General features: G+C 45.2%; 2 protein-coding genes across 3 annotated transcripts in view; both read right to left on the bottom strand.

Annotated features, from left to right (window-relative positions):
• Positions 1-20,831, bottom strand: part of LOC8030117 — a 265,725-nt gene that overhangs the window by 141,676 nt on the left and 103,218 nt on the right. The window lies entirely within an intron of this gene.
• On the bottom strand, positions 358-5,977 carry LOC8030113. The gene is made up of 2 exons (XM_029979430.4): positions 4,035-5,977; positions 358-1,042 (listed from the first exon to the last, which is right to left on the bottom strand). Exons 1-2 carry the CDS (start codon positions 4,242-4,244, stop codon positions 671-673), a joined length of 582 nt encoding a protein of 193 aa, XP_029835290.2. The 5' UTR covers positions 4,245-5,977; the 3' UTR covers positions 358-670.

Genomic DNA, 20,831 nt, shown 5'->3' with positions numbered 1-20,831 from the left:
ATAAAGGGGACGCAAAACAAGAATAGGTGACGGTTATATGCTTATATTCTAAATGCCTTCTATTGGCGTGGCGAACGCAAAACAATGTTTTCGCCCATACTGGAAGTGACGACATTTCAAGATGGCGGCGCCCTTGCGAAATAGGTCTATAGTCGGTGACAAGTTAAGAGTTCGGAAGAAGTTCCTCCAGCCTGTATCTACTTGAGAAAAGCTAAAGCTAGAGAGGCGCGCTTGGCAAAATTCTATCCAGGGTTCGCTCTGCTAAAGTGGAAAGGGTGGGAGGAGCTAGCCCTGAACCCTTAACCTGTCACCGACTATTGGCTGCAACTACATCAAGAGACAACAACCAATGGGTGTCATGTATTCTTGCTTCATTCACTAGGGGAATACAGGACACTCCCCGAGAATACATCGAAGACGACAACGAAGATCTGAGGAAACAGGTGACGGTGGCAGCGGCACCGTCAACCGCATTGCATTCCAAGGCATCGCCAACACGTGCTCTGACGCAAACGGAGGCGGGTGGAAGAGAGAGGAGTCGCCAAATAAACCACTCCACCAGGGTTGGTTTATGGCGCTGCCGTCGTTCTGTCTGATGCAAGTGAGGGGAGAGTCCTGTATTCTCTTAGTAAACTCTTTATTTGTAAACATCCCGCACTTTTCCCCTCGTCTATCCCCGGACATTGGAAACCGGGAAGGCCATGCGCCTCCATAGCTTGGTGAGATAGAACGTCAGGGAATCCTCCAGAAACTTGGTCTTCATCATCTCTTTGACCACCTGGTTGACCTCCCGTCGGCCCATCTTCTTCAGGACCCAGTAGTCGGCGCCCGGTGTCACATCGTATTTCTGGATGAAGATCTTCGTGGCCTTGAGACCAACCCAGGAGCCCATGCCTGTTGCCTTCTTAACCGCGATGGTGGCCAGGAATCTCACGTAGCCAAGCTTTATCCTGACAGGCATCCGGCCAGTGATATGGCGGTTCGTGTACTTAAACTGGAGCTTCGCAGTCACCTCGCCGGGGACCAAGACTAGGATGGGCAGCTGGGGAAAGTGTCGTGCAAACAGTCAAGGATTGCAACCATGGGACATAATGACGGGTCTAAAATTGCTATCAAAAGTGTACAGCGAGTCTTTTTTTACAGCGGAGCTGTTAAGGGCTAGCTTCCCCAGTATCGTGTCCGTGGGCGAAAAAATGTCGACACAAAACTCTGGAAAGCTACCGTCATCTATGAGCGACGGCGGCAACCAGACAACCGGCTTGCCGGTGGTCTGGTTTTTGCCATCTTTCATAGATGGCGGCAACCTTACCAGCCTTTCCACTCTGGCTTGCCAACTTGCGGCCGGCCATTACTTCATTCCCACCAAGGGAATGAAGTAACCGGTCTTAATTCTTCACCAAAGTAGAAAGGCTAAAATTTTTTTTTTAGGAAACGAAAGTCGGAAGCTTCGCAGTCCCCTCGCCAGCCACCATAACTACAATAAGGAGCTGGGGAGGGTTGCGTGAAAACAGTTACGGAATCGTCAGCATTGGACAACAGGCTGGAGGAACTCAGATTGCTATCAAAGGCACCCAGCGAGCTTTCTTCCCTTTTCGGGACGCGCTATTTCAACGGAAATAGAAATTCAAAGTGGATATTCGCAGTCACCTCACCAGCCACTAAAGCGGGGAGCTGATCAGGGCAGCGAGCCAACAGTTAATGAATCGTCACCCATTTGACGGCATGATGATGGGACTCAGTTTGCTCTGAAAAGTGTGTTTTTATTTACTTGCTGCGGCATTTTATGGCGGATAATATGTGCCTTTACTGCAGAAAGGTAATGGGCATCATGTATACTGAAACCTTTATTTCGAACATTTGTTCTCTTCTGGTTTAATTAGTCTGAAGAAGTCAGACCCGCAATCACGAGGGAAATGCTATCGGCGAAATCTTTGTCCCAGCATCCTGCCAAAAATATAATGCCTGGAACGTTGTTACGATAGGTGTGCCCTCAAGTTGTTAACCTCGTATGTTTTTTTGTCGTTTTAAGTCGGCGTAACAGTGTTGTACGTCGCATTACAAGCGGCAGCACAGCAGCGCAGTGCTTACGACCGATGCCTTTCGTGCAGTAACCTGTTGCGCAGTCAGTCTGTTGTGAAAGAAACGCAGAAGAACCACGAGTCTTGACGCTTGAGTGAAAGTGACGACTGGTTCCACTTTCGTTTTTCGCCGATGCCTAAGTAACCTACCGCCATGATTGCGCATTGACCGATGTTTCAGAGAAATTAACCACGGTTGATGAAAATCAGCTTACAAAACGGAGAAAGGAGGAACAAACAAGACAAGACGGAGCTGAAGTCGCAGCTAAATTTATTACTTGAAACGAATATATATATACACAAATCATATCTTCATCAGATAAAATGTTTACCCACAAATACACTCGTCACCCCCCCCCCCCCCCCGATCCTCGTTATCAGGCAAGACGTGACTTCACGTTCTGTCAATACTTCATGAAGATGCCAGGAACGTCAGCTCATTTTTGGGATGACGCAACGTATGTCTCGCTCACACAACTGGCCCCCCAACATAAAATGTAAAAATCCTCGATAATTTTTCTCGTGACCACCACCACCACCACCACCACCACCACCACCACACCACACCACACCACACCACCACCACCACCACCACCACCACACCACACCGCACCGCACCGCACCGCACCGCACCGCACCGCACCGCACCACACCACACCACACCACACCACACCACACCACACCACACCACACCACACCACACCACACCACACCACACCACACCACACAACACAACACAACACAACACCACCACCACCACCACCACCACCACCACCACCACCACCACCACCACCACCACCTCCTCCTCCTCCTCCTCCTCCTCCTCCTCCTCCTCCGCCTCCTCCTCCTCCTCCTCCTCCCATCAGTGAAGGCAGGCTGGCACAAACAGTCCCTACAGCGCAAAGGGAGAAGGCCACCCACCGTTGCTTTGAGCGAATACGTATGCTCCCGGAGTCTCTCGTTCAGGCACCTATCCGTCCGCCAAACATAGAACTTTCCACAAGACAGGGGAATTCGGTACACAACACACGAAACGCATGAAACAAACGAATTCTGCGTCGTGTTTTTTTTATACATCTGACCTTCGCACGCTTTTCAGCTCTTGCACCAACTCTGGCTTTGTAGGGACTCTTTGTACCGCCGGGCTTTCCGTATTCACGTAATGTGAAGTTTACTTTCGCCTGATAACGGGCACCTGGGATGACAAGTGTGTTTCTGGGTACTATGTGATCAGGATAAAATTTTCTTGTATATTTTTCCTCTATTTTCGTCGAAAGTAATAAATTTAGTTGCAAAGTTCCGCTCTGTCCTGTCGCGTTTGTTGCTCCCTTCGTCCCCGTTTTCATAAGCTGATTTTCATCAACCATGTTTACTTATTATCAAATAGCCCAGTTTACTGCTTCCTTTGAGGGAAACTTTGTCATATAAAAACGAGTGCCAGACACATTAATAACAGTGTACCATGCTTTCCGCACTATCCACGGACAATACATAAAGTATAATGCGGACTATCTGCAGGTGCAGGCTACACAATGACCTATTTTTTTAAAGATCGATTCCTTAGACGAAACATGACGGCTTTAAGAAATAAGATTATTTAAATAAGGACTTCTCTATGATACGCGTGCCTTTCCTCTATAATACAGCAGGCATGTTTTAAAGTATAATGTGTATAATATATACTTTACGGGCTACTGAGTATCACGTGCAGCTATGCACAAGAGGCAAACTCGCTAAAGTACTTTTTTTTCGGCTAAAATTGGTTTTTGCAATGACAACTGATTGCGGATTATACAAAAGCGGAAAATATCATACCCTTAATGGCTCCGCCTACTTCGCAACATCGCTTTCTTAATGCCAAAAGGACACCCGAATGACCATAAGGTGTCCACCCACATTTCCCTAACATATGTTGAAACATGTAGAGGAAGCGTAATAACCCCATGAACATTTTACCTGAAGGATGTAGTCCAAAGCATTCTGCGTGAATTTCGCCTCAGCCACGGACAGCTCGGGCCGACCGCCGGAGAAGATTCCGCGTACAGTCTTTGCATGGACTCTGACACCTGGATGATAGTTGTCGGCGTACGAGAATCTCAGATTTCGTAACTTGACACCCCGTGAAGCAAAGGCCGTCGCAAACAGCCTCAGAAATCTCGTTTGCATTTGAAGATGGATTTCTTCCACCCAAGGCAAACGATTCTCGGTAACCGGTTTCAGGGACGATCTCGTTGGGTAGGCTTCAGATGACGAACTTCCAGGTGTACCAGGCTCGGTTGTCGAACTTCCCGACTGGAAGCCTTGACTTTCGCCGGTCTGAGATGATGTCCCGCCTTGTGAATCACCACTAGATGATGTTTCGACTCCACCTTTGGGAGGCGTAGGTTCTGAAGACTCTAATGTTGGGAATTCTGTTTCTGGGGTCTTGGATGACGGCCAGTCCGAAAAAACATCGCTACTTGACGTTTTGTCTCCACCCTCGGAAGGTGTAGGTTCTGAAGACTCTAATGTTGGGAATTCTGTTTCTGGGGTCTTGGATGACGGCCAGTCCGAAAAAACATCGCTACTTGACGTTTTGTCTCCACCCTCGGAAGGTGTAGGTTCTGAAGACTCTAATGTTGGGAATTCTGTTTCTGGGGTCTTGGATGACGGCCAGTCCGAAAAAACATCGCTACTTGACGTTTTGTCTCCACCCTCGGAAGGTGTAGGTTCTGAAGACTCTAATGTTGGGAATTCTGTTTCTGGGGTCTTGGATGACGGCCAGTCCGAAAAAACATCGCTACTTGACGTTTTGTCTCCACCCTCGGAAGGTGTAGGTTCTGAAGACTCTAATGTTGGAAATTCTGTTTCTGGAGTCTTGGATGATGGCCAGTCCGACAAAACATCGCTACTTGATGTTTTCACTACACCCTCGGAAGGTGTAGGTTCTGAAGACTCTAATGTTGGGAATTCTGTTTCTGGGGTCTTGGATGACGGCCAGTCCGAAAAAACATCGCTACTTGACGTTTTGTCCCCACCCTCGGAAGGTGTAGGTTCTGAAGACTCTAATGTTGGGAATTCTGTTTCTGGGGTCTTGGATGACGGCCAGTCCGAAAAAACATCGCTACTTGACGTTTTGTCTCCACCCTCGGAAGGTGTAGGTTCTGAAGACTGTAATGTTGGGAATTCTGTTTCTGGGGTCTTGGATGACGGCCAGTCCGGAAAAACATCGCTACTTGACGTTTTGACTCCACCGTCGGAAGGTGTAGGTTCTGAAGACTCTAATGTTGGGAATTCTGTTTCTGGGGTCTTGGATGACGGCCAGTCCGAAAAAACATCGCTACTTGACGTTTTGTCTCCACCCTCGGAAGGTGTAGGTTCTGAAGACTCTAATGTTGGGAATTCTGTTTCTGGGGTCTTGGATGACGGCCAGTCCGAAAAAACATCGCTACTTGACGTTTTGTCTCCACCCTCGGAAGGTGTAGGTTCTGAAGACTCTAATGTTGGGAATTCTGTTTCTGGGGTCTTGGATGACGGCCAGTCCGAAAAAACATCGCTACTTGACGTTTTGTCTCCACCCTCGGAAGGTGTAGGTTCTGAAGACTCTAATGTTGGGAATTCTGTTTCTGCGGTCTTGGATAATGTCCAGTTCGACCCAACATCACTACTTGATGGTTGATGCGTGTGATGCGGCGGCTCTGTCGAAGTTGAGCTTATCAAGTCCAATGAACAGCGATGTTTCGTAGATTCGCTGGCGCAAACCAACCTACCATCTATGCAGAGAATCTTATTGGGCTCACAGACCAGCTTGCCATCGAGGCAGTACACAAAGCCACTCGAGCACTCGAGAATGATTTGGGCATTTATCGCTGGGCTGGCTAAAAGAAAGCAAAGGACAAAGGCACGTTGTTAAAAACCAGTCCGCTGTGCAAGCGGGGGACAAAATCCGGCTTTAATGCGCCGGAAAAAAAACAAAGGTGAATAAAAACCCTATTCAGAACCGAAAATACGTGTATTCTAGCACAAAGTAACTCCTGTTCACTGCGCTCAATCGTGATAGAAACAGAATTACGAGGTGCCCCCGCACAATGTAGCAAAACACTGCTTGCTCTTTAATTGTAAGTATTTCTAACCCTTCCATTTTTTTTCTGGGCTGTGGAAAAGGCTAGTACGAGGAACCACAGCGAAGTACAAGGAAGTCGGCGGGAATCGCATGTGTAATATTTATCATGGAAGAAGGATTCCTTGCGCCCCCAAAACTCATTCTAGCGAGTTAGTTGAACCAATGCACCAATGAGCAGTCACCTAGAGACGCAAAGTTCTTTTTGACCCGGAGGAATATTGTTTTGCACAACTAATCACTCTCTCTCGCTATTGCCAATTCCCTTTTCATTGTAACTCTACGATATTCTCTCCAACAAAAATATATTTGATACAAAATGATCAGTTAAGCTCACTCCACAATAATAATAATCAAAAACACGAATGTAGAGACAGGTGTTAAATGGCTTGAATACAAACCACCTGGAAGTATTTATTATCCTTCCAGCTGGCATTGCGTTAGTAATAACAAACGTAATTATAATTATAGTAATATGAAGGCTTGAAAGTTAAGTATGCGCTTGAGGCACATGTAGAGCGCGTGTCGAAGAGCGCTCTCTCAGTCGTAGCCATCAGAATGCAATGATCGATCTAGGCCGCCTTCGCATTTGCAAGCATTGCGAAAGCTACGATTGACACAATATGCGGTTTAAATTAGCCTCCAACGAAAACAATCTGCTATGGATTTGAAATTTCGATATTCCAACTCTTGTACTCACACAAAAATACGAAACGAAGAACAGAAAATTGTTTCCGAGTAAAGACACCTCGTGGATTGTTTTAGGACGAATTCCTTCACTTTGATTTGACATAGGAAAATACCGATCAAGATAACTGAAGAAACCAAAGAAATGCAACTTTAAAAGCGGAAGAAACATAGATCCTAGAGAGGAAAAACTCACCGAAGGCAATTGCTAAAGCGAGCGTGACCAATTTGGAATCCGGTGTGAATTCACCACCGTGCGCCATGTTGTTTCTAAGCGTTCAACGGGAGGCGGGTGTACCTGCCACCGACGCGTACACCACCTCGCTGATATACTGGACGCGGGTGTTGACGCGATGAGGGGAAAATAGCGCGTATGCGCTCACAAGAAAAGAAAAGAATCGTGCCAAACGCAAGCAGTTGGCGCGAAAACGAGGAAACGTCGTCGGAGCCAACCAACGTCTGCGGCTGCACTGACGTAGCACAAGGCCAGCTGCAAACGTTACTAGATGCACTTAGTTGTGGAACTGCAGCGGAGAATCGAACCCCCTCTCCTTCTCAAGGCTACCTCCCATCGTTCGAAGCGCCACCTATAGAACTGCAATTTTTTGTTGGCCTCAGAGGTTTTAAGGAACTCTGGTGAAAAAATATCTCCTAGCACTCACCTGAAGAATCTTCATATGGTACCGTGGATGTCCGATGAAATATCATGGACAAACTAAAGAGTGTCAAACAATGACTGCTGAGGTGCGCTCGAAATTCCAGGAAGCTGCGCAGAGTACTCACAATTAATTTGAGCGTATCGGGTTCGATTAGATAAGCAAGTAGTACAGGAGTTTAATAAATTCTCCCGTTTCAGAGATGGAAAAAGTTACGAGAGCTGAAGCCTAGGCCTAGGGCGTGAGACGGAGTCAAAAGTTTTCGAAAAGTATACTAGCAGAAATATGCATCACGTATGTTAGCTGGCAAACACAAATTGAGATTTCCTGAAGATGTGTTCGCGTGCATTGATACTATCCTTTATTTCAAATTATTTTATCGCATGTCCAATCCTTATATACTCGAACACTTTATTGCAAGTACTGATCAACGAGACTGGCCTCTAATGTACTAGGTTCCTATGGTCATCTAATCTCAGAATCGGGGTTATTTTTCTTGTCCTCCATTGTGCGTGTAAAATTTGTCAACGGAAAGAAGCTAGTAGTAAAACAAATGTGATGTCGGTGTTGAGTATTTCTAAAAACGTGATTAAACAAATAAGCCCCAGGAATTTTTTTTGTCCAGCACTACTGCAAAAATATAAAATCTCTTTCCAAGAATGTAACGCCACGAAAATTAAACAAAAATTACCTGCTGAGCTTAAAAAAAAAAAATATATATATATATATATATATATAACGTCGACCGACGGGGAGGTTGGTAAGTTACATGAATAATAAAAGAAAAGACAAAGGAAACACGATACCTCATGTGATGGCCCTTTGTGTTACTTTAAGCAAATTATTATTTTTTCTCTCCCAGCAACAGAAACATCTCCACACTCTCCAATACCGGGAGCCAGGCTAAGATAATTGTTATTTTCTACACCGAAAACAAGTTTTATTCTATCAAATGCATTTTTTTTTACAAAATCTGTTTTCAGTGGAACAAATGACGTGGAACAAATATAATCTGTGAGACAGACATATACGTCTCATACAGATGTTAATAAAGCTATTTAAAACACGAGTACACACTTTTCAGCGCGCCAGGCTACCAAGTAAGTTCAACACTGCATGTTTCCACATTGCGGTAGACGATCAGAAGCTAGATATCGTCAACGACATTGAACTGTGGCCTAAGGGTTGTATTTTTTGGCCTTTCTACGAACCGCTAAAGGACAGTATGCGTTTTAGGCGAGTGAGTAATCAGCACAGCAATGGCAATGAATAAAGCACACAAGTTATCATGGTACTACCAAAACGTCCGTAGCATACGCGGGAAGGCAGCGATATTTATGGAACATTGTCTCGCTTCCGACTACGACATTTATTGCATCACCTAAACGTCGTCAAAGTCAAATTGGACGTTTTAGTGATTTATACAGCGTAAGGTTGGTCTGCCAGTAGGGGCGACACTGGTTTACACTGTAGATGAGCAATTTTGCCAGTGCAGTACGACTGCTAACCTGGGGTCTTTAACGTGCTCACGCAGTAGTGATACACGACCGCACGCCGGTACGATGCTCATCCAGATCGAAACGGGCAGGGGTGGGGCTCGAACCCAGGATCCCTGGGTTCTGCAGCGCGAGTTTTCGCTCCACGCGCATCGAGCTGGATGTGCGCTTCAGCCCACTCGGCCACCGATCCCCACCTAAACGTGGTTGCGAGACGATATTTCAAGTGCCGAGTATTTTCGATCCGAGTACAAAGTTTTTCGCGCAGATAGAGATTACAAAAGTTGAAACCAAATTCTCGGGGGCGGCGGGTTGGTAGCGATATGAAGCTACCTGAATTCTTTCCACAGACCTGATTTAGGAAGCTCTAAGAGTGTGTATGGATCGAAATTAGTGTTCACGGTCCGCCCAATATCCTCTTGCAAAATTACTATCTTGCCCCTGAATGTGACTGCAATACTTTTAGATCGACTATGTACCGTGCTTTGAACACAATAGAATTTACGAAGTACATCGTTTTTATTACTGGAACACTGGTATCGTAAATTCCAGTAACTCAGAGGTGTACCGGAAAACCAATTATCTGTCTGAACTCGTAAACGTTTTTTGAATTGCTACAGACAAATACTTTCGTGAACTGCAAGGGCAACCTATTAGACCTGTTCATCAGGAATGGCAATGAGTGCACACTCGAGGGGGCCAGGGTTCCAAAGGTTCCGATAGACACCTGGCATATTCCATTTGAGGTAACTTGGACCATATTTTGTAAACGACGCCAAGCGTGCCCGCAACCGACAGCTTTTCCGTACCAGAAGGGGAACTATCTAGGATTTTACGAATTTCTGGCAAACGTAGATCGGTCAGTTATCACGTCATCTGAAGTATACGTAAACTCACAAGTAACAATACTTCCAGAAAAAGTCACAACAGCAATGAAAATGTTTATCCCAGTCTCTGAATATAAAACTAATCACTATCTGCACTGGTTTTCACACGAACTGAAATGTGCCACGAGGAAAAAGTTACGCTATCACAGACGATACAAAAGCACAAACAATCAGTTGGGGTACGAGAATTTCAAATCCGTGCGCACTGGGACGAAACGCCCATATCGTCGGGATTACGAAAACCACACCCAAAACGTTGAATCGAGCCTGAAGAAAAAATCCCACATGCTTCTGAAAGTACACCAGGAAATGTTTCGAAGAAAAATAAAACGGCACAACAGATAACACTTCCTTGGGGTTCCGAAGATATCAACAATCCGAGCGACATCTGTGTATGTTTTGCAGCTTTCTTCTCTTCTGTTTTTAATTTCGGACCAAGGACGTCTGAAGCCAGCGCAACGCGTGATCATGCAAACGAGTTCTTACCGATTCTCTCGTTAGCAATGGCGACGTTTTGGCGGCGATTCGGGCACTATCACCTGAAACATCTTCTGAAACTGGCGGAATTCTATCTTTTATACTTAAAGGGTGCCGCGATATTTTGGCTCCGGTGTGAACCTTTATCTTTAATCGGTCTCTGAAAGACAGACTTTTTTTCAACTTCTTGGAAGCTCTCAAGAGTTGTGCCAATTTTAAAGAGTGGTTTATCTTTGTCGGTCGCTAATTATCGTCCAATCTCATCGACTTGTTCCTTTGTTAAGGTATTTGAAAAAAGTCATGCACTGCCGTTGTTTGCCCGTAACATAAGCGTAAATCAACCTGGCTTTAAGCCAAACCGCTTTGTAGAAACAATTTTGAACGGATTTATGGAATTCCTCAGTTCCAAACAAGGATCAAAACAACAGGTTGACACAATTTACTTTGATTTCAAAAAAGCTTTTGACCTGGTGAGTCACTCATTGCAGGGTGGAGAAACTTGCAGTCTATGGTCTCTCCTCATCACTTTGCGACAGGTTTAAAATTTACCTATCTGATCGATGGAACTATGTAACTTATGGTGGTACAAAGTCACCCGCGTACTGTTCCAACACCAGGCGTTCCGCAGGGTTCAAATTTATCTCCTTTGCATTTTAACGTATTCGTGGGTGACATTAGCTCATGCGTCAGTAACTCGGAATTTTTACAATTACCCGATGATAATAAGCTTTTTCGAACTATTTCTCATATTTCTGATTGCGAAAATCAGCACCTAGTCATTACAGCACTGACAGCCTGGTGCAAAGACAAGAATTTCGCTCTCAATCTGACTCAAACGAAACTAATAACTTTTTCAAGAAATCACTCCCGTATCACTTTTCAATATATCTTGGATAACTGCCCGGTTGAGCGAGTTTCAGCGGTGCGTGACTTCGGCGTACTTTAAGATAGTGAATTAAAGTTTTCTAAACATGATGAATTTTTAACTAATGCACGCTACCCCGCCCTGGAAGCAATCACGAGAATGACGCGCAACTTTTAGACCTATTTTTGCTTCTTACATCTTAATCAGTTCCTTATCTTGTCGAAGTTAGACTTCGCGAGCGTTATATGGAATAGTTTAAACAAGACAAATACAACGTAACTAAAAATATATATAAAACAAGTGTGTTCGAGTGCTCATCGATCGCTACCTTAACAGGCGGATTTACTCCAACAATGGGCGTTTGTTAATTATTTTAAAGCTTCAGTACCTCTCCGAAAGGTGACACGATATATATATATATATTGTTTTTACACGAATGTCCTCACGGTTTTATTCATTTCTCCGAACTCACCTCTTGTGTTTTTATTTCCGTGCCAAAGAGGGCGCTTCGCTCTCATCGCGTTTCTGGCTGCCCTGAGTCAAGAAACCTACGGTCTTTAGAACGTATTCAATACGCTTTAGCACGTCAAACAAAGGGTACACGCCAGAGGTGGATATCCTTTTGCCTGGAAGTTTTAGCATGCGAGCACTGTTTAAGGTATATTGATCGTATTTTCCCTTCATTTCCGTTTATCGAACCATACAGGTATGGGGACAACCTTGGTTTCTGCGTTGTATGTTTTGCACTGCCGGAGGTCACATTTTGTTGATATTATATATGTAAATATGTAAATAGTTTTTCAAGGCATGTTTTTTTTTGTTTTTGCATCCTGTATTTTGTGTTGTTTGAGCTCTTGCAAGTAGGCACTGGTGCACCATCCTGTAGGCCCACGGGCTGCTGAGGGGCACCTCCAAAGCACCAAATAAATAAATAAATAAATATTCAAAACGCTGTTTGGAGATTTACAAAATTCAAAAACGAATTTTGTATTTGTAGGGTAACAAAATATCAAAGGGAAGTGGACGATCTCCAGACATTCGTGTCTTTAGAGAACCATCTTAAGTTAAAAAAATAATGAGAGCAGCCGTAAAATTTAAAATCACAATTAAAAAGTTAAGTCAAAGTTAAAAGCTAGAAAAGAAGCCGCAAAAGAGGTCAAATTCAATATTTAAGCTTCATTTCTTTCATAACGAAAATCAAGAAAAGGCCTCCTTTGAAACTAACTACGTCATTCACGATCGCTTTCGCAATTTAAAAGAAATTATAAGTCCATAAACTTCAAAACATTCACGAAACTGAAGCAACGTCCATATCGGCAAACAATAAGAAAGTAATTAATATATTTTTTTTCCTTTTTGAACTTCGCCGCTAAGATGGAACTCCCGAAAAGACAAAGGCAGACTTCTCCGCTGCCGGCATTTCAAACACGAATGGGGATTTTACTTTGAACTCCTAACAAAGCACCTTCTGTCAATCTATTCAAGTTTATAGTTATATTATAAGCAAAACCCTTCTTATTAAAAATTGTGGAATAACGTCTTCAATATCGCGATGCGATCCTGATTTTTTACCCGGCAAAAATTCCGCTCTGACGTCCTCCTTAACAAGTGAAAAATAGTAAGTGAAATAGACAATAAAAGAAAAACATCTCCGTTGCTCGTTGTCTGCGGTGTGCGGCAAAGTAACATCCTTTTCAAGAATCTCCGAAGGAGCGACCCCATTTTGCGAAACAGGATAATAGAGAAGCCTCTAGGCCGGATCGGTTTGGCTTGACTTGTCAATGAACGTCTTGGCTCTCCGCGGAAAGGCTTGGCTCGCTTCAGAAGCAACAATCCTTCGGTCTAAGTCGTCTGCTCCACTTGCACCGCTATTGGTCAAAACGAATTACAGAGAGAGCAATCGAAAGCATCAGTTAGGCTCGGCTCGGCTTGTGACTAAAATACTAGATTCGATCCCTGCTCTGACCAGTATCTACACTTATAAGCATACATGTTCTGACTTTCATTTCAGTGTTTCTGTGACTTTAAGCTCATGATAGAAGTGTTGGTGCTAAAAAATAGTAACCGTGGCACTTACAAGCAATAGGTTCACGTAAATAAATATCACATACCTATTCCTTCGTTGGCAATCTTCTAAATGGCCACGAACGAGCTTATTGTACACTTTGCTAGTTACGGCCAAGAAGATAACAAATAGTGCTGAAGACACCAGCCCCACCGGAGCACTGCTCTAAAATAAATTAATATTGTGTGTGTGATGGAACCAGAAATACATAGAACGTTAGCCGAAAATTAAAAAAAAAAAAATGGTTTGACCGTGCTTTACAGTGCAACCCCACTCAAAAGATAAGATAGGTCCGTATATGACTTCTCTAATAAAGATATCAAAATTTATACGAATTCCATAAATATTATATTCCTTGCACCATTTTATATGTAGTTTTATCCTCATTTGACACATTCATACCATGTTTTTCAGCTGGGAAAGTATTAATCGAGGTAAGAAACTACAGTCGCGTGTACTGCACAAACGCAAATGAAGATCGTTTAACGCCAACCGAACTCCCGCCCAGTAACCGGCAGTGATATGGATAAGGAAATGACCTGTTCCCGGACGCTGGCTGTCACGCGGGCTGAAAAATTATACCTCTCATCGCTGCCACCACATTTTGCTCACAATCAATCAACCCACAACCCATGCCGTAGATTTGGCTTACTGAACCATCCTCATCATTGCTGTACTGTGCTCTGATTTCATTCGTCCGTGTCAACGACAAAAATGGTAAAAAAAGAAGCGCTCTAACAATAGACCGACCTCACCAGGAGTTGCGCCACGCCACCGCTCCCGCTTTGCATCCTGGTACCTGTAGTTCTCCCTAGACTTCCGGCCGCGTCAATGCGCGTCGTACGCCCGCCCGGCGTTTGGAAATTTTCGGGTTGGCGCAAGACTTTACCTGGTGTTTACTCACGGTTTTCAATGGGGGGCTTCACCTTTTGTGTGCGAGGGTGCTACAATAAGAGCATCGGAATTTATGTCTTCCGGAAAGAAAGCAGCCCCCGAAAAGAGTGACTAAGAAAGGTAAACAGAGCCGGACAGAGCGGCAGGGGAGAGTGTTTCCGATTAGTTTCGCCTACTTGCTTCCTAATTTATACCCACCCTATTGCACGTTAGCTAAAGAAGGTAAGATTACAGGGCACGGGACATAGTATGGCGTGCAGAAGTGTTCCGTATGCTGGAATGTCCCTGAGCACCCGCTCCGTAGCGGTCTATCCGTTGCACATTTTTGAAAACCGGACACGACGGACAACGAAAAAGGGGACAACACACAAATCAAACGCAGCTCGTTTGAGACGCTTAATGTGTTGTTCCCTTTTTCGTCGTCCGTCGTCTCAGGTTTTCAAAAATGTGTAACATCAACCGGCTCGCCTGCTTACTCACTCTATCTTCTATCCGTTGGCCTATCTCAATCGGAACCACCGCACTGCTTTTGGGGCTACCGCTCTTAATACAATTTTCGCTCGATGTATTTTGGTGGTTATAACTGTTATTTCGACTACGTGTTTCAAGCAAAACTGTGCTTTAAAAGATCAAGACAATCACCAAAAAAAGAGCAGCGATTCCCGATATGTGTCACTTGAAGTAAAACGACTTTTTCGAAGGCAGTTTTCATTTTATTTTTTCCCAAACAAAACGTAGAAACATTGCATATTGCAATTTAGAAGCGCAAAACGTACCGCCCAAAAAGGTAGCAGACGAAACTCATTCACCTTGCGGTGCTCTATGCGGAGCGCCAGTTCGTCTGCTTCTTGCACAGGGGTTGAGATGATGTCAGAACGCCGAACTCTTATTGGTTGAGAGAAAAAAATAAATAGTGGGTAGACCTCAAGGCATCTAGCATTGAGGCCTACCCACTACCCTTTCAATCAGAGCCAATCAGAGCTCGGCGTCGTTCTGACGTCATCACAACCCCCCGCGGCAAAAGCAGACGACTTGCTCTCCGCATTATAGGCTGCCGTTAATGATCCATTGTGCATTAACCCCAATCGAGACAGCAGAGAAAAGCTTCCACCGTCATGTAACCAACTGTTAGCGTTCGGAGCTTGCGCAAACAAAGTAAAACTGAATAGTTTTTTTTTTTTTTTTAACAGCGAAGCTTTTAAGGGCTAGTTTCCTTAGGATCGTGTTCCCCGCAAAGAAATGAAGACACTGAACTCTGGACACCTACCGCCATCTATGAGCGACGGCGGAAAGCCACGCATCTGGTTGCCGCCGTCGCTCATAGATGGCGGCAGCCTTTCCACTCTGGCTTGCAGACTTCCGGCCGGCCATTACTTTCCATTGTACAGCTCCGCTGGTCTTCCTTCTTCACCAGAGTGGAAAGGCTGAAAGTTTTTCTTTGTGTGCAGGCTTCCCCCCGCAGCTCAGAGGTCAACCAGAATGAAATGACTTTTAGAAAAATCTCTCTCCCCAAGAAATCTATTTAGCTCTTCTTACTCTATTGTCGATTAAACGTTAGGCACAAGCCTGAGCACTACCAAGCTCAGTCCCCCCCCCCCCCCCCCCCCCCCCTCCTCGCATATTTGATGCTCTTCCGCGGTGCTATACACCGCGAGCCAATGGTCTTTCGAATTTTCGCGTTCTTTGCCATTGAACTGGGTGTTCATGTTCACTTGTTTCCAAGATTATTGAGACGTCCGAGCAGCCGGAGTGCTCAAGTAGTGGCATCGTTGTTTTTCCCGCGGCCGCAGTGGGTTTGCGCGTTGAAGACGAAGAATCAGATGATGACGAAGCAGACGATAAACGATTCTAAAGCGATGAGGCGACTGGAACTGCTTTCCTGCGCTTGTTGCCAAACTAAGGCATCACACGCAACATAATTTTACGAAGTACAGATATGCAAGAGAATCCAAACTGATACCGGCGCGTCCCAAACGATGGGGTACGATTATGAACTCGCACCACAGCCCTATGCAGCCGGCGGCGGCACCACTTCCGGAATGCGCGCACCTGCGCAGTTCGCTTGGCGAAATCGGTCTATTCGGAGAAGGTATATCACGCCTAACTATTCGAGGTAGCCGTGATCGTCTAGTTGGATGCAGTAGGGTCACCCCAGTGGCCACAAAGATGCTGGTTGTGAAAGCACGGCGTTAGGAAGCCCTGTCACGGAATGTCTAAAGAAGTTCAAGTTTCAAAAAGTGCTTCACGTGTTTTCTGCTATGAAATGGAGGTGAAAACTGGAGGCGCCTGGCAACACAGAGCCCATGAAACAAAATGGCCGACGTAAGGTCACTCCGGAGTGTGGCCTATTTAGTGGCTCTAAGGTAGAAAAAAATACCTATACGACAGAGGAAAAAGAAGGAAAAAAAGAAAACTACAATCAGCAAAGGTAGCAGAACGGCCTACCTTTACAGGCCCAGTGAACGGGTCTGCCTTCACTCGTAACATGCGGGGAGACGGCGAAGACCTCAGCAAACTTTAGAAGCCAGGTAACGTTCTAAGAATATCGAGTCGCGTCTTCGATACCATTAATTTATGACCTCGCTGATGCAAAGCAAGCCAGCGCTTTAGAATAAATGTTTTGTATTCGTTCCGTCTTCAACCCGTCGCTCGGTGCAAAGTTTTCACGAAAACGCTTACGTTCGTGGTCTCAACTATTTCTTTTTACTGGATTGGCAGAGGTACATTTTGACACACTTTGATTCACCAGGCTAGTGAGACGCGGTTTCAACACTTTCGTTTTACTTCCGCGACAAACTGGGAGCTAAGTATTTAATCTCACCAATGCAAACAGCACCAAGTTTTAACTGCTGAAAAACCAAATCGTTTTCTTTTTGGTCAAATGCTCCACCGTGCGGCATGTTGTTATGTGGTCAATCGGCAACAATCTAACGTAAAAAAAAAAAAAAAAAAATCGTGCAGACTTTTTTGTGTTTGCCGTGTCAGCAGTGCACACCGGTATGTGCTGCTTGCCGCACTAACTGGAAGAGGCTCTAAAAGGGGGGGGGGCACATGCCAAGGCTGAGCTTTCAGCTCTTTTACGCATCAGCAAACAACAAACTTCCATTACATGAAAAAAGCGAACCATAGTTGAGGATAGTTACATTCTTAAGTAGCGCTGTGTTTCTGGAAATTTGAATATCTGACCTCCTTGCAAGGTCCTGCTGAGTACAGATCTCACCTTTCATGTTCTACACCTCAAGGCCTCAATTTCAGGTCGTTTTATTGTATTAAGCGTGGCGGAAGAAGGCGGGTCCTGGAATTTCTATCCACAGGTGCTGTAAATGGTGCAAATCTGTGTAATTTTCCCCAGTATATTTTTTAACAATTGAGTGTGGTCTTACATTTTACATACCTAGCGACCTGTATTGAGCTCACTGCTGGCAGTATTTTCTAAATAAACAAAATTACGTAACTACACAACCACAGGTTTCATGAGTCCTGCGAAAGAACACGACTCCGGCGACTTCTGTCCGTTTAGCGGACGCGAGTTGTGTCCAATGTGGACAACCATTCACTCTGCGTGTTGTCTTTCGAGTCTGTCTTGAAGACTCGAAAGACAACACACAAGAACAAGCAAAAAAAAAAAGTGAATTTTTTTTCTTTCTTAAGAAACAAACATTTAGCGTCCCGTTCCGTTAAACGCACGCAGCAGAATGCCTAATGCGGACATTTGGCGAAAAAGACGCGGTGAAACCCGGCGGCTATGAATGACCAGCGACAGGGTTTCAAGCGTGGCACCGACCCCATCACGCCCGCCGGACTTCTCGCCGACTTATTCGCCAATTGTGCAGATTAGGACCCCAGGACAACACGTCTGATACCAGAGGTAACTCCCACTAGACGTCCGTAAAAAGAAACGACAGTTCAAGGTTCAATTTTCTTTTTCTTTTCTTCCGATTTTTGTTACTCTTCATAGCTGTAGGTCGGCAGGCGATCAAGGGGAAGAGGCACGTACGTAGACTTCCACTCCTTCCTCACAGCGGACGCCAGCGACTTTTCGAGCGTATGCGAGTTGACCACCTTCTGGACCACACTGTTCAGGAGCTGGAGACCGAGCTTCCGGACGACCTCGTGGGGATGGTCGAGTACCTGGACGTCGTCGATGACCAGCTTCTCGGCCTTGACGGACACTCCGGACCCCATGCAGGAGCCTTTCTTGAGTGCGGTGGTGGCCAGGAACTGTGCGGTGCCCAGTTTGACTCGGACGGGAACCATGATGCCCGTAGTCGACGACGGATCGCTCACGTAGATCTTCGTGAAAAGTTCGCCAGTCGTGAGGGTCACGATCCGGGCCTGGGGGCCATCGATAAGCCACATTGTAGAAAAACGTAAGTAATATTGCAAAGTAATTCCTGCGCATTTTTTTTTCTTGGCGCTATATTTTTACGAAGCTATTCATGACAGATTTCTCTCTATCTGGAATCTGGCCTCGAATATTTTCTTCGCTAAATTTGGCGCGAAACGTTTCCACAAAATTTAGCGAAACATCGACACAAAACGTGACCTATGACAAAATTTAGTTTCCCCGCTAAATGTAGCGGGGAAACTTTTCCGCTAATTATGGCGGTAAAATATTGCGGTATATTTGGCGGGGAAATATTCAGCTACATTCAGAGGAGGATGTTCCCGCCAAATTTAGCGGAAATTTGACGTCACGTGACCTATGCACCAATTCAGTTTTCCCGCTAAATTTGGCGCAACTGAATTGTCGAGAATTCAGTCCGCGTGCTTCAGTTCATGGTCGTCGAAACCGAACACCTGCCCGAAAGTCCAACCATAAGTGCTATCGCTCTATTTTAAGCTACGTCGGTCTCATAGCTTATAACTAGGGGTGTCGCGAACCGGCCGAGGTTCGAGTTCGACCAGGTTCGACTTTTTCGAACTTTTTGTGGAAATTCGACGAACCCTGTATTGAGGTTCGACTCGCGTGCGCATGCGCCACAGGCTGGCCAGTTGGCTTCGGATTGGATGGTAATGGCTAAGGGATGAATTAAGGGCACCGCTAATTGGTTATTTCAGTTAATACAGCACAAAAAAAAATAAGTTATTAACGTCTTCAGGGATTAGAATTGGTTTCTTTTAATTCCAACTGTTCATAAAATAAAATAACACTTTGCATGAAAATAAATTCTCCAAACCTAGACAAGCGTGTATCAAGGTCTGGCCACACTGTCCGCAAAGTCGAACCGGTCGAATCTGGTGAAAAGTTTCGAAGTTTCGGCGAACCGGTTCGACCCAGTCGAACCCCGAAAGTTCGACCTAAAAATCCGGTTCGACAAAAGTTCGCGACAGCCCTACTTATAACTAGTGGTTGAATATGTGCATTTATGTAAGCGTAGGTGGGCGTGTATTTTCCCGTGTTTGCTTCGCAGTCGCTCGATCATTTATTTCGTTTTCCAAGACCTTAGTCCACGAAAGTCTCACTAAAACCGGAGCTCCACTGCTAATACGCCATTTGAACGGAAAACAAAGCAGTCTACAGAGGGTTTGAGGTTCGGTTCTTCCTTGCATGGAGATACACTGGTCCTCAATAACGGTGTGCAAGCATGTACGAATCATGTAAACATGCTTCGAATACGCTCGAGGCGCGACCGCAGAAAATTCTGTCATCATGTCCGCGGTGAAACACCGCGTGTCTTTTGTATGACGTGTGTCAGCAATGGGACTCAAGCTTTACAACACCAACGTTACTAGAACAACTCAGTTGGGAAACTACCATAGAGACCGCTTTGAAAAAGTGGCTCCGATCCATACTCGAGAACCCAACTAATGGCGATCACCACGCCACCATTTCTACCGCAGCGTCCACTCCGGGAACTGCACGGCTGCACACATTAGTTCAGGTTGAGTCGGGCAAGGGCCGGTGGCGCCATCTCGCAGTAGCTATATAAAACAACTTTCATGTTTACACTCGTCGCCAAATGGTGGCGCTGCTATCGTATTTAGTTCGGTCTCGGTGGACGCCTGCGGTCCCGGTTTCAAGGGTGTTCTTCAACTGAGTGTTTTCGTAACGCTGACCAACACCAACTAGGGTAATCGAAGCGTGCAAACGACCTTTGATTCTCCCACGGAACGTGATCAAACTCGGATGTCGCCAACTGAACAATTGGTCTCGAGACCCGACGCTGAGCGATTTTTGACACGAGGACCGGGCACGAATGCAGCCAATTGCCGACTCAGTGCTCGTGTCCAATCTGTGTCTGGACCCGATCTCACCGTGATAACCTCAAAATTCAAGCACACAGGCCTTTGCTGGCTGATCTAGGTAATGTTGCTTAGATCCACGAAAAGCCTCATTAGGAAAGTCAGCTGCAGTCCAGTCACCCAAAACGTTTTCTTCGTTGCTGCGAAAAAATTAAAAAAAAGCGGGCAGACTTTTTGAAAGGACCATGTTACGGTTTTACGTACTTGGCTGTATCGTAATCGATATAACCCGTGTGCGCTCATTAAGCATACAAGTATTTTTTTACAACGAATCTATTTCTTTTTCTAATAACAAAGAAATTATATTTGAAGTGCGAGTTAACGTCTCTGCGCCATTACTGCGGAAAGACTGCTTCCAGAAAAAAGGATTTGGCCATTCCA

The sequence above is a fragment of the Ixodes scapularis genome, unplaced genomic scaffold (genome assembly GCF_016920785.2).
Source record: "Ixodes scapularis isolate PalLabHiFi unplaced genomic scaffold, ASM1692078v2 PGA_scaffold11__112_contigs__length_91849675, whole genome shotgun sequence".
NCBI lineage: Eukaryota > Metazoa > Arthropoda > Arachnida > Ixodida > Ixodidae > Ixodes > Ixodes scapularis.
This window is presented reverse-complemented; position numbering and strand designations above follow the sequence as displayed.

Excerpts from the sequence above, each read along its gene's own strand:
- LOC8030113 (XM_029979430.4), bottom strand. The coding sequence starts at position 4,244 with ATGCAAACGAGATTTCTGAGGCTGTTTGCGACGGCCTTTGCTTCACGG. Across the intron at positions 1,043-4,034 it reads CTTTGGACTACATCCTTCAG|CTGCCCATCCTAGTCTTGGT; the intron begins GTAAAATGTTCA and ends CACTTTCCCCAG.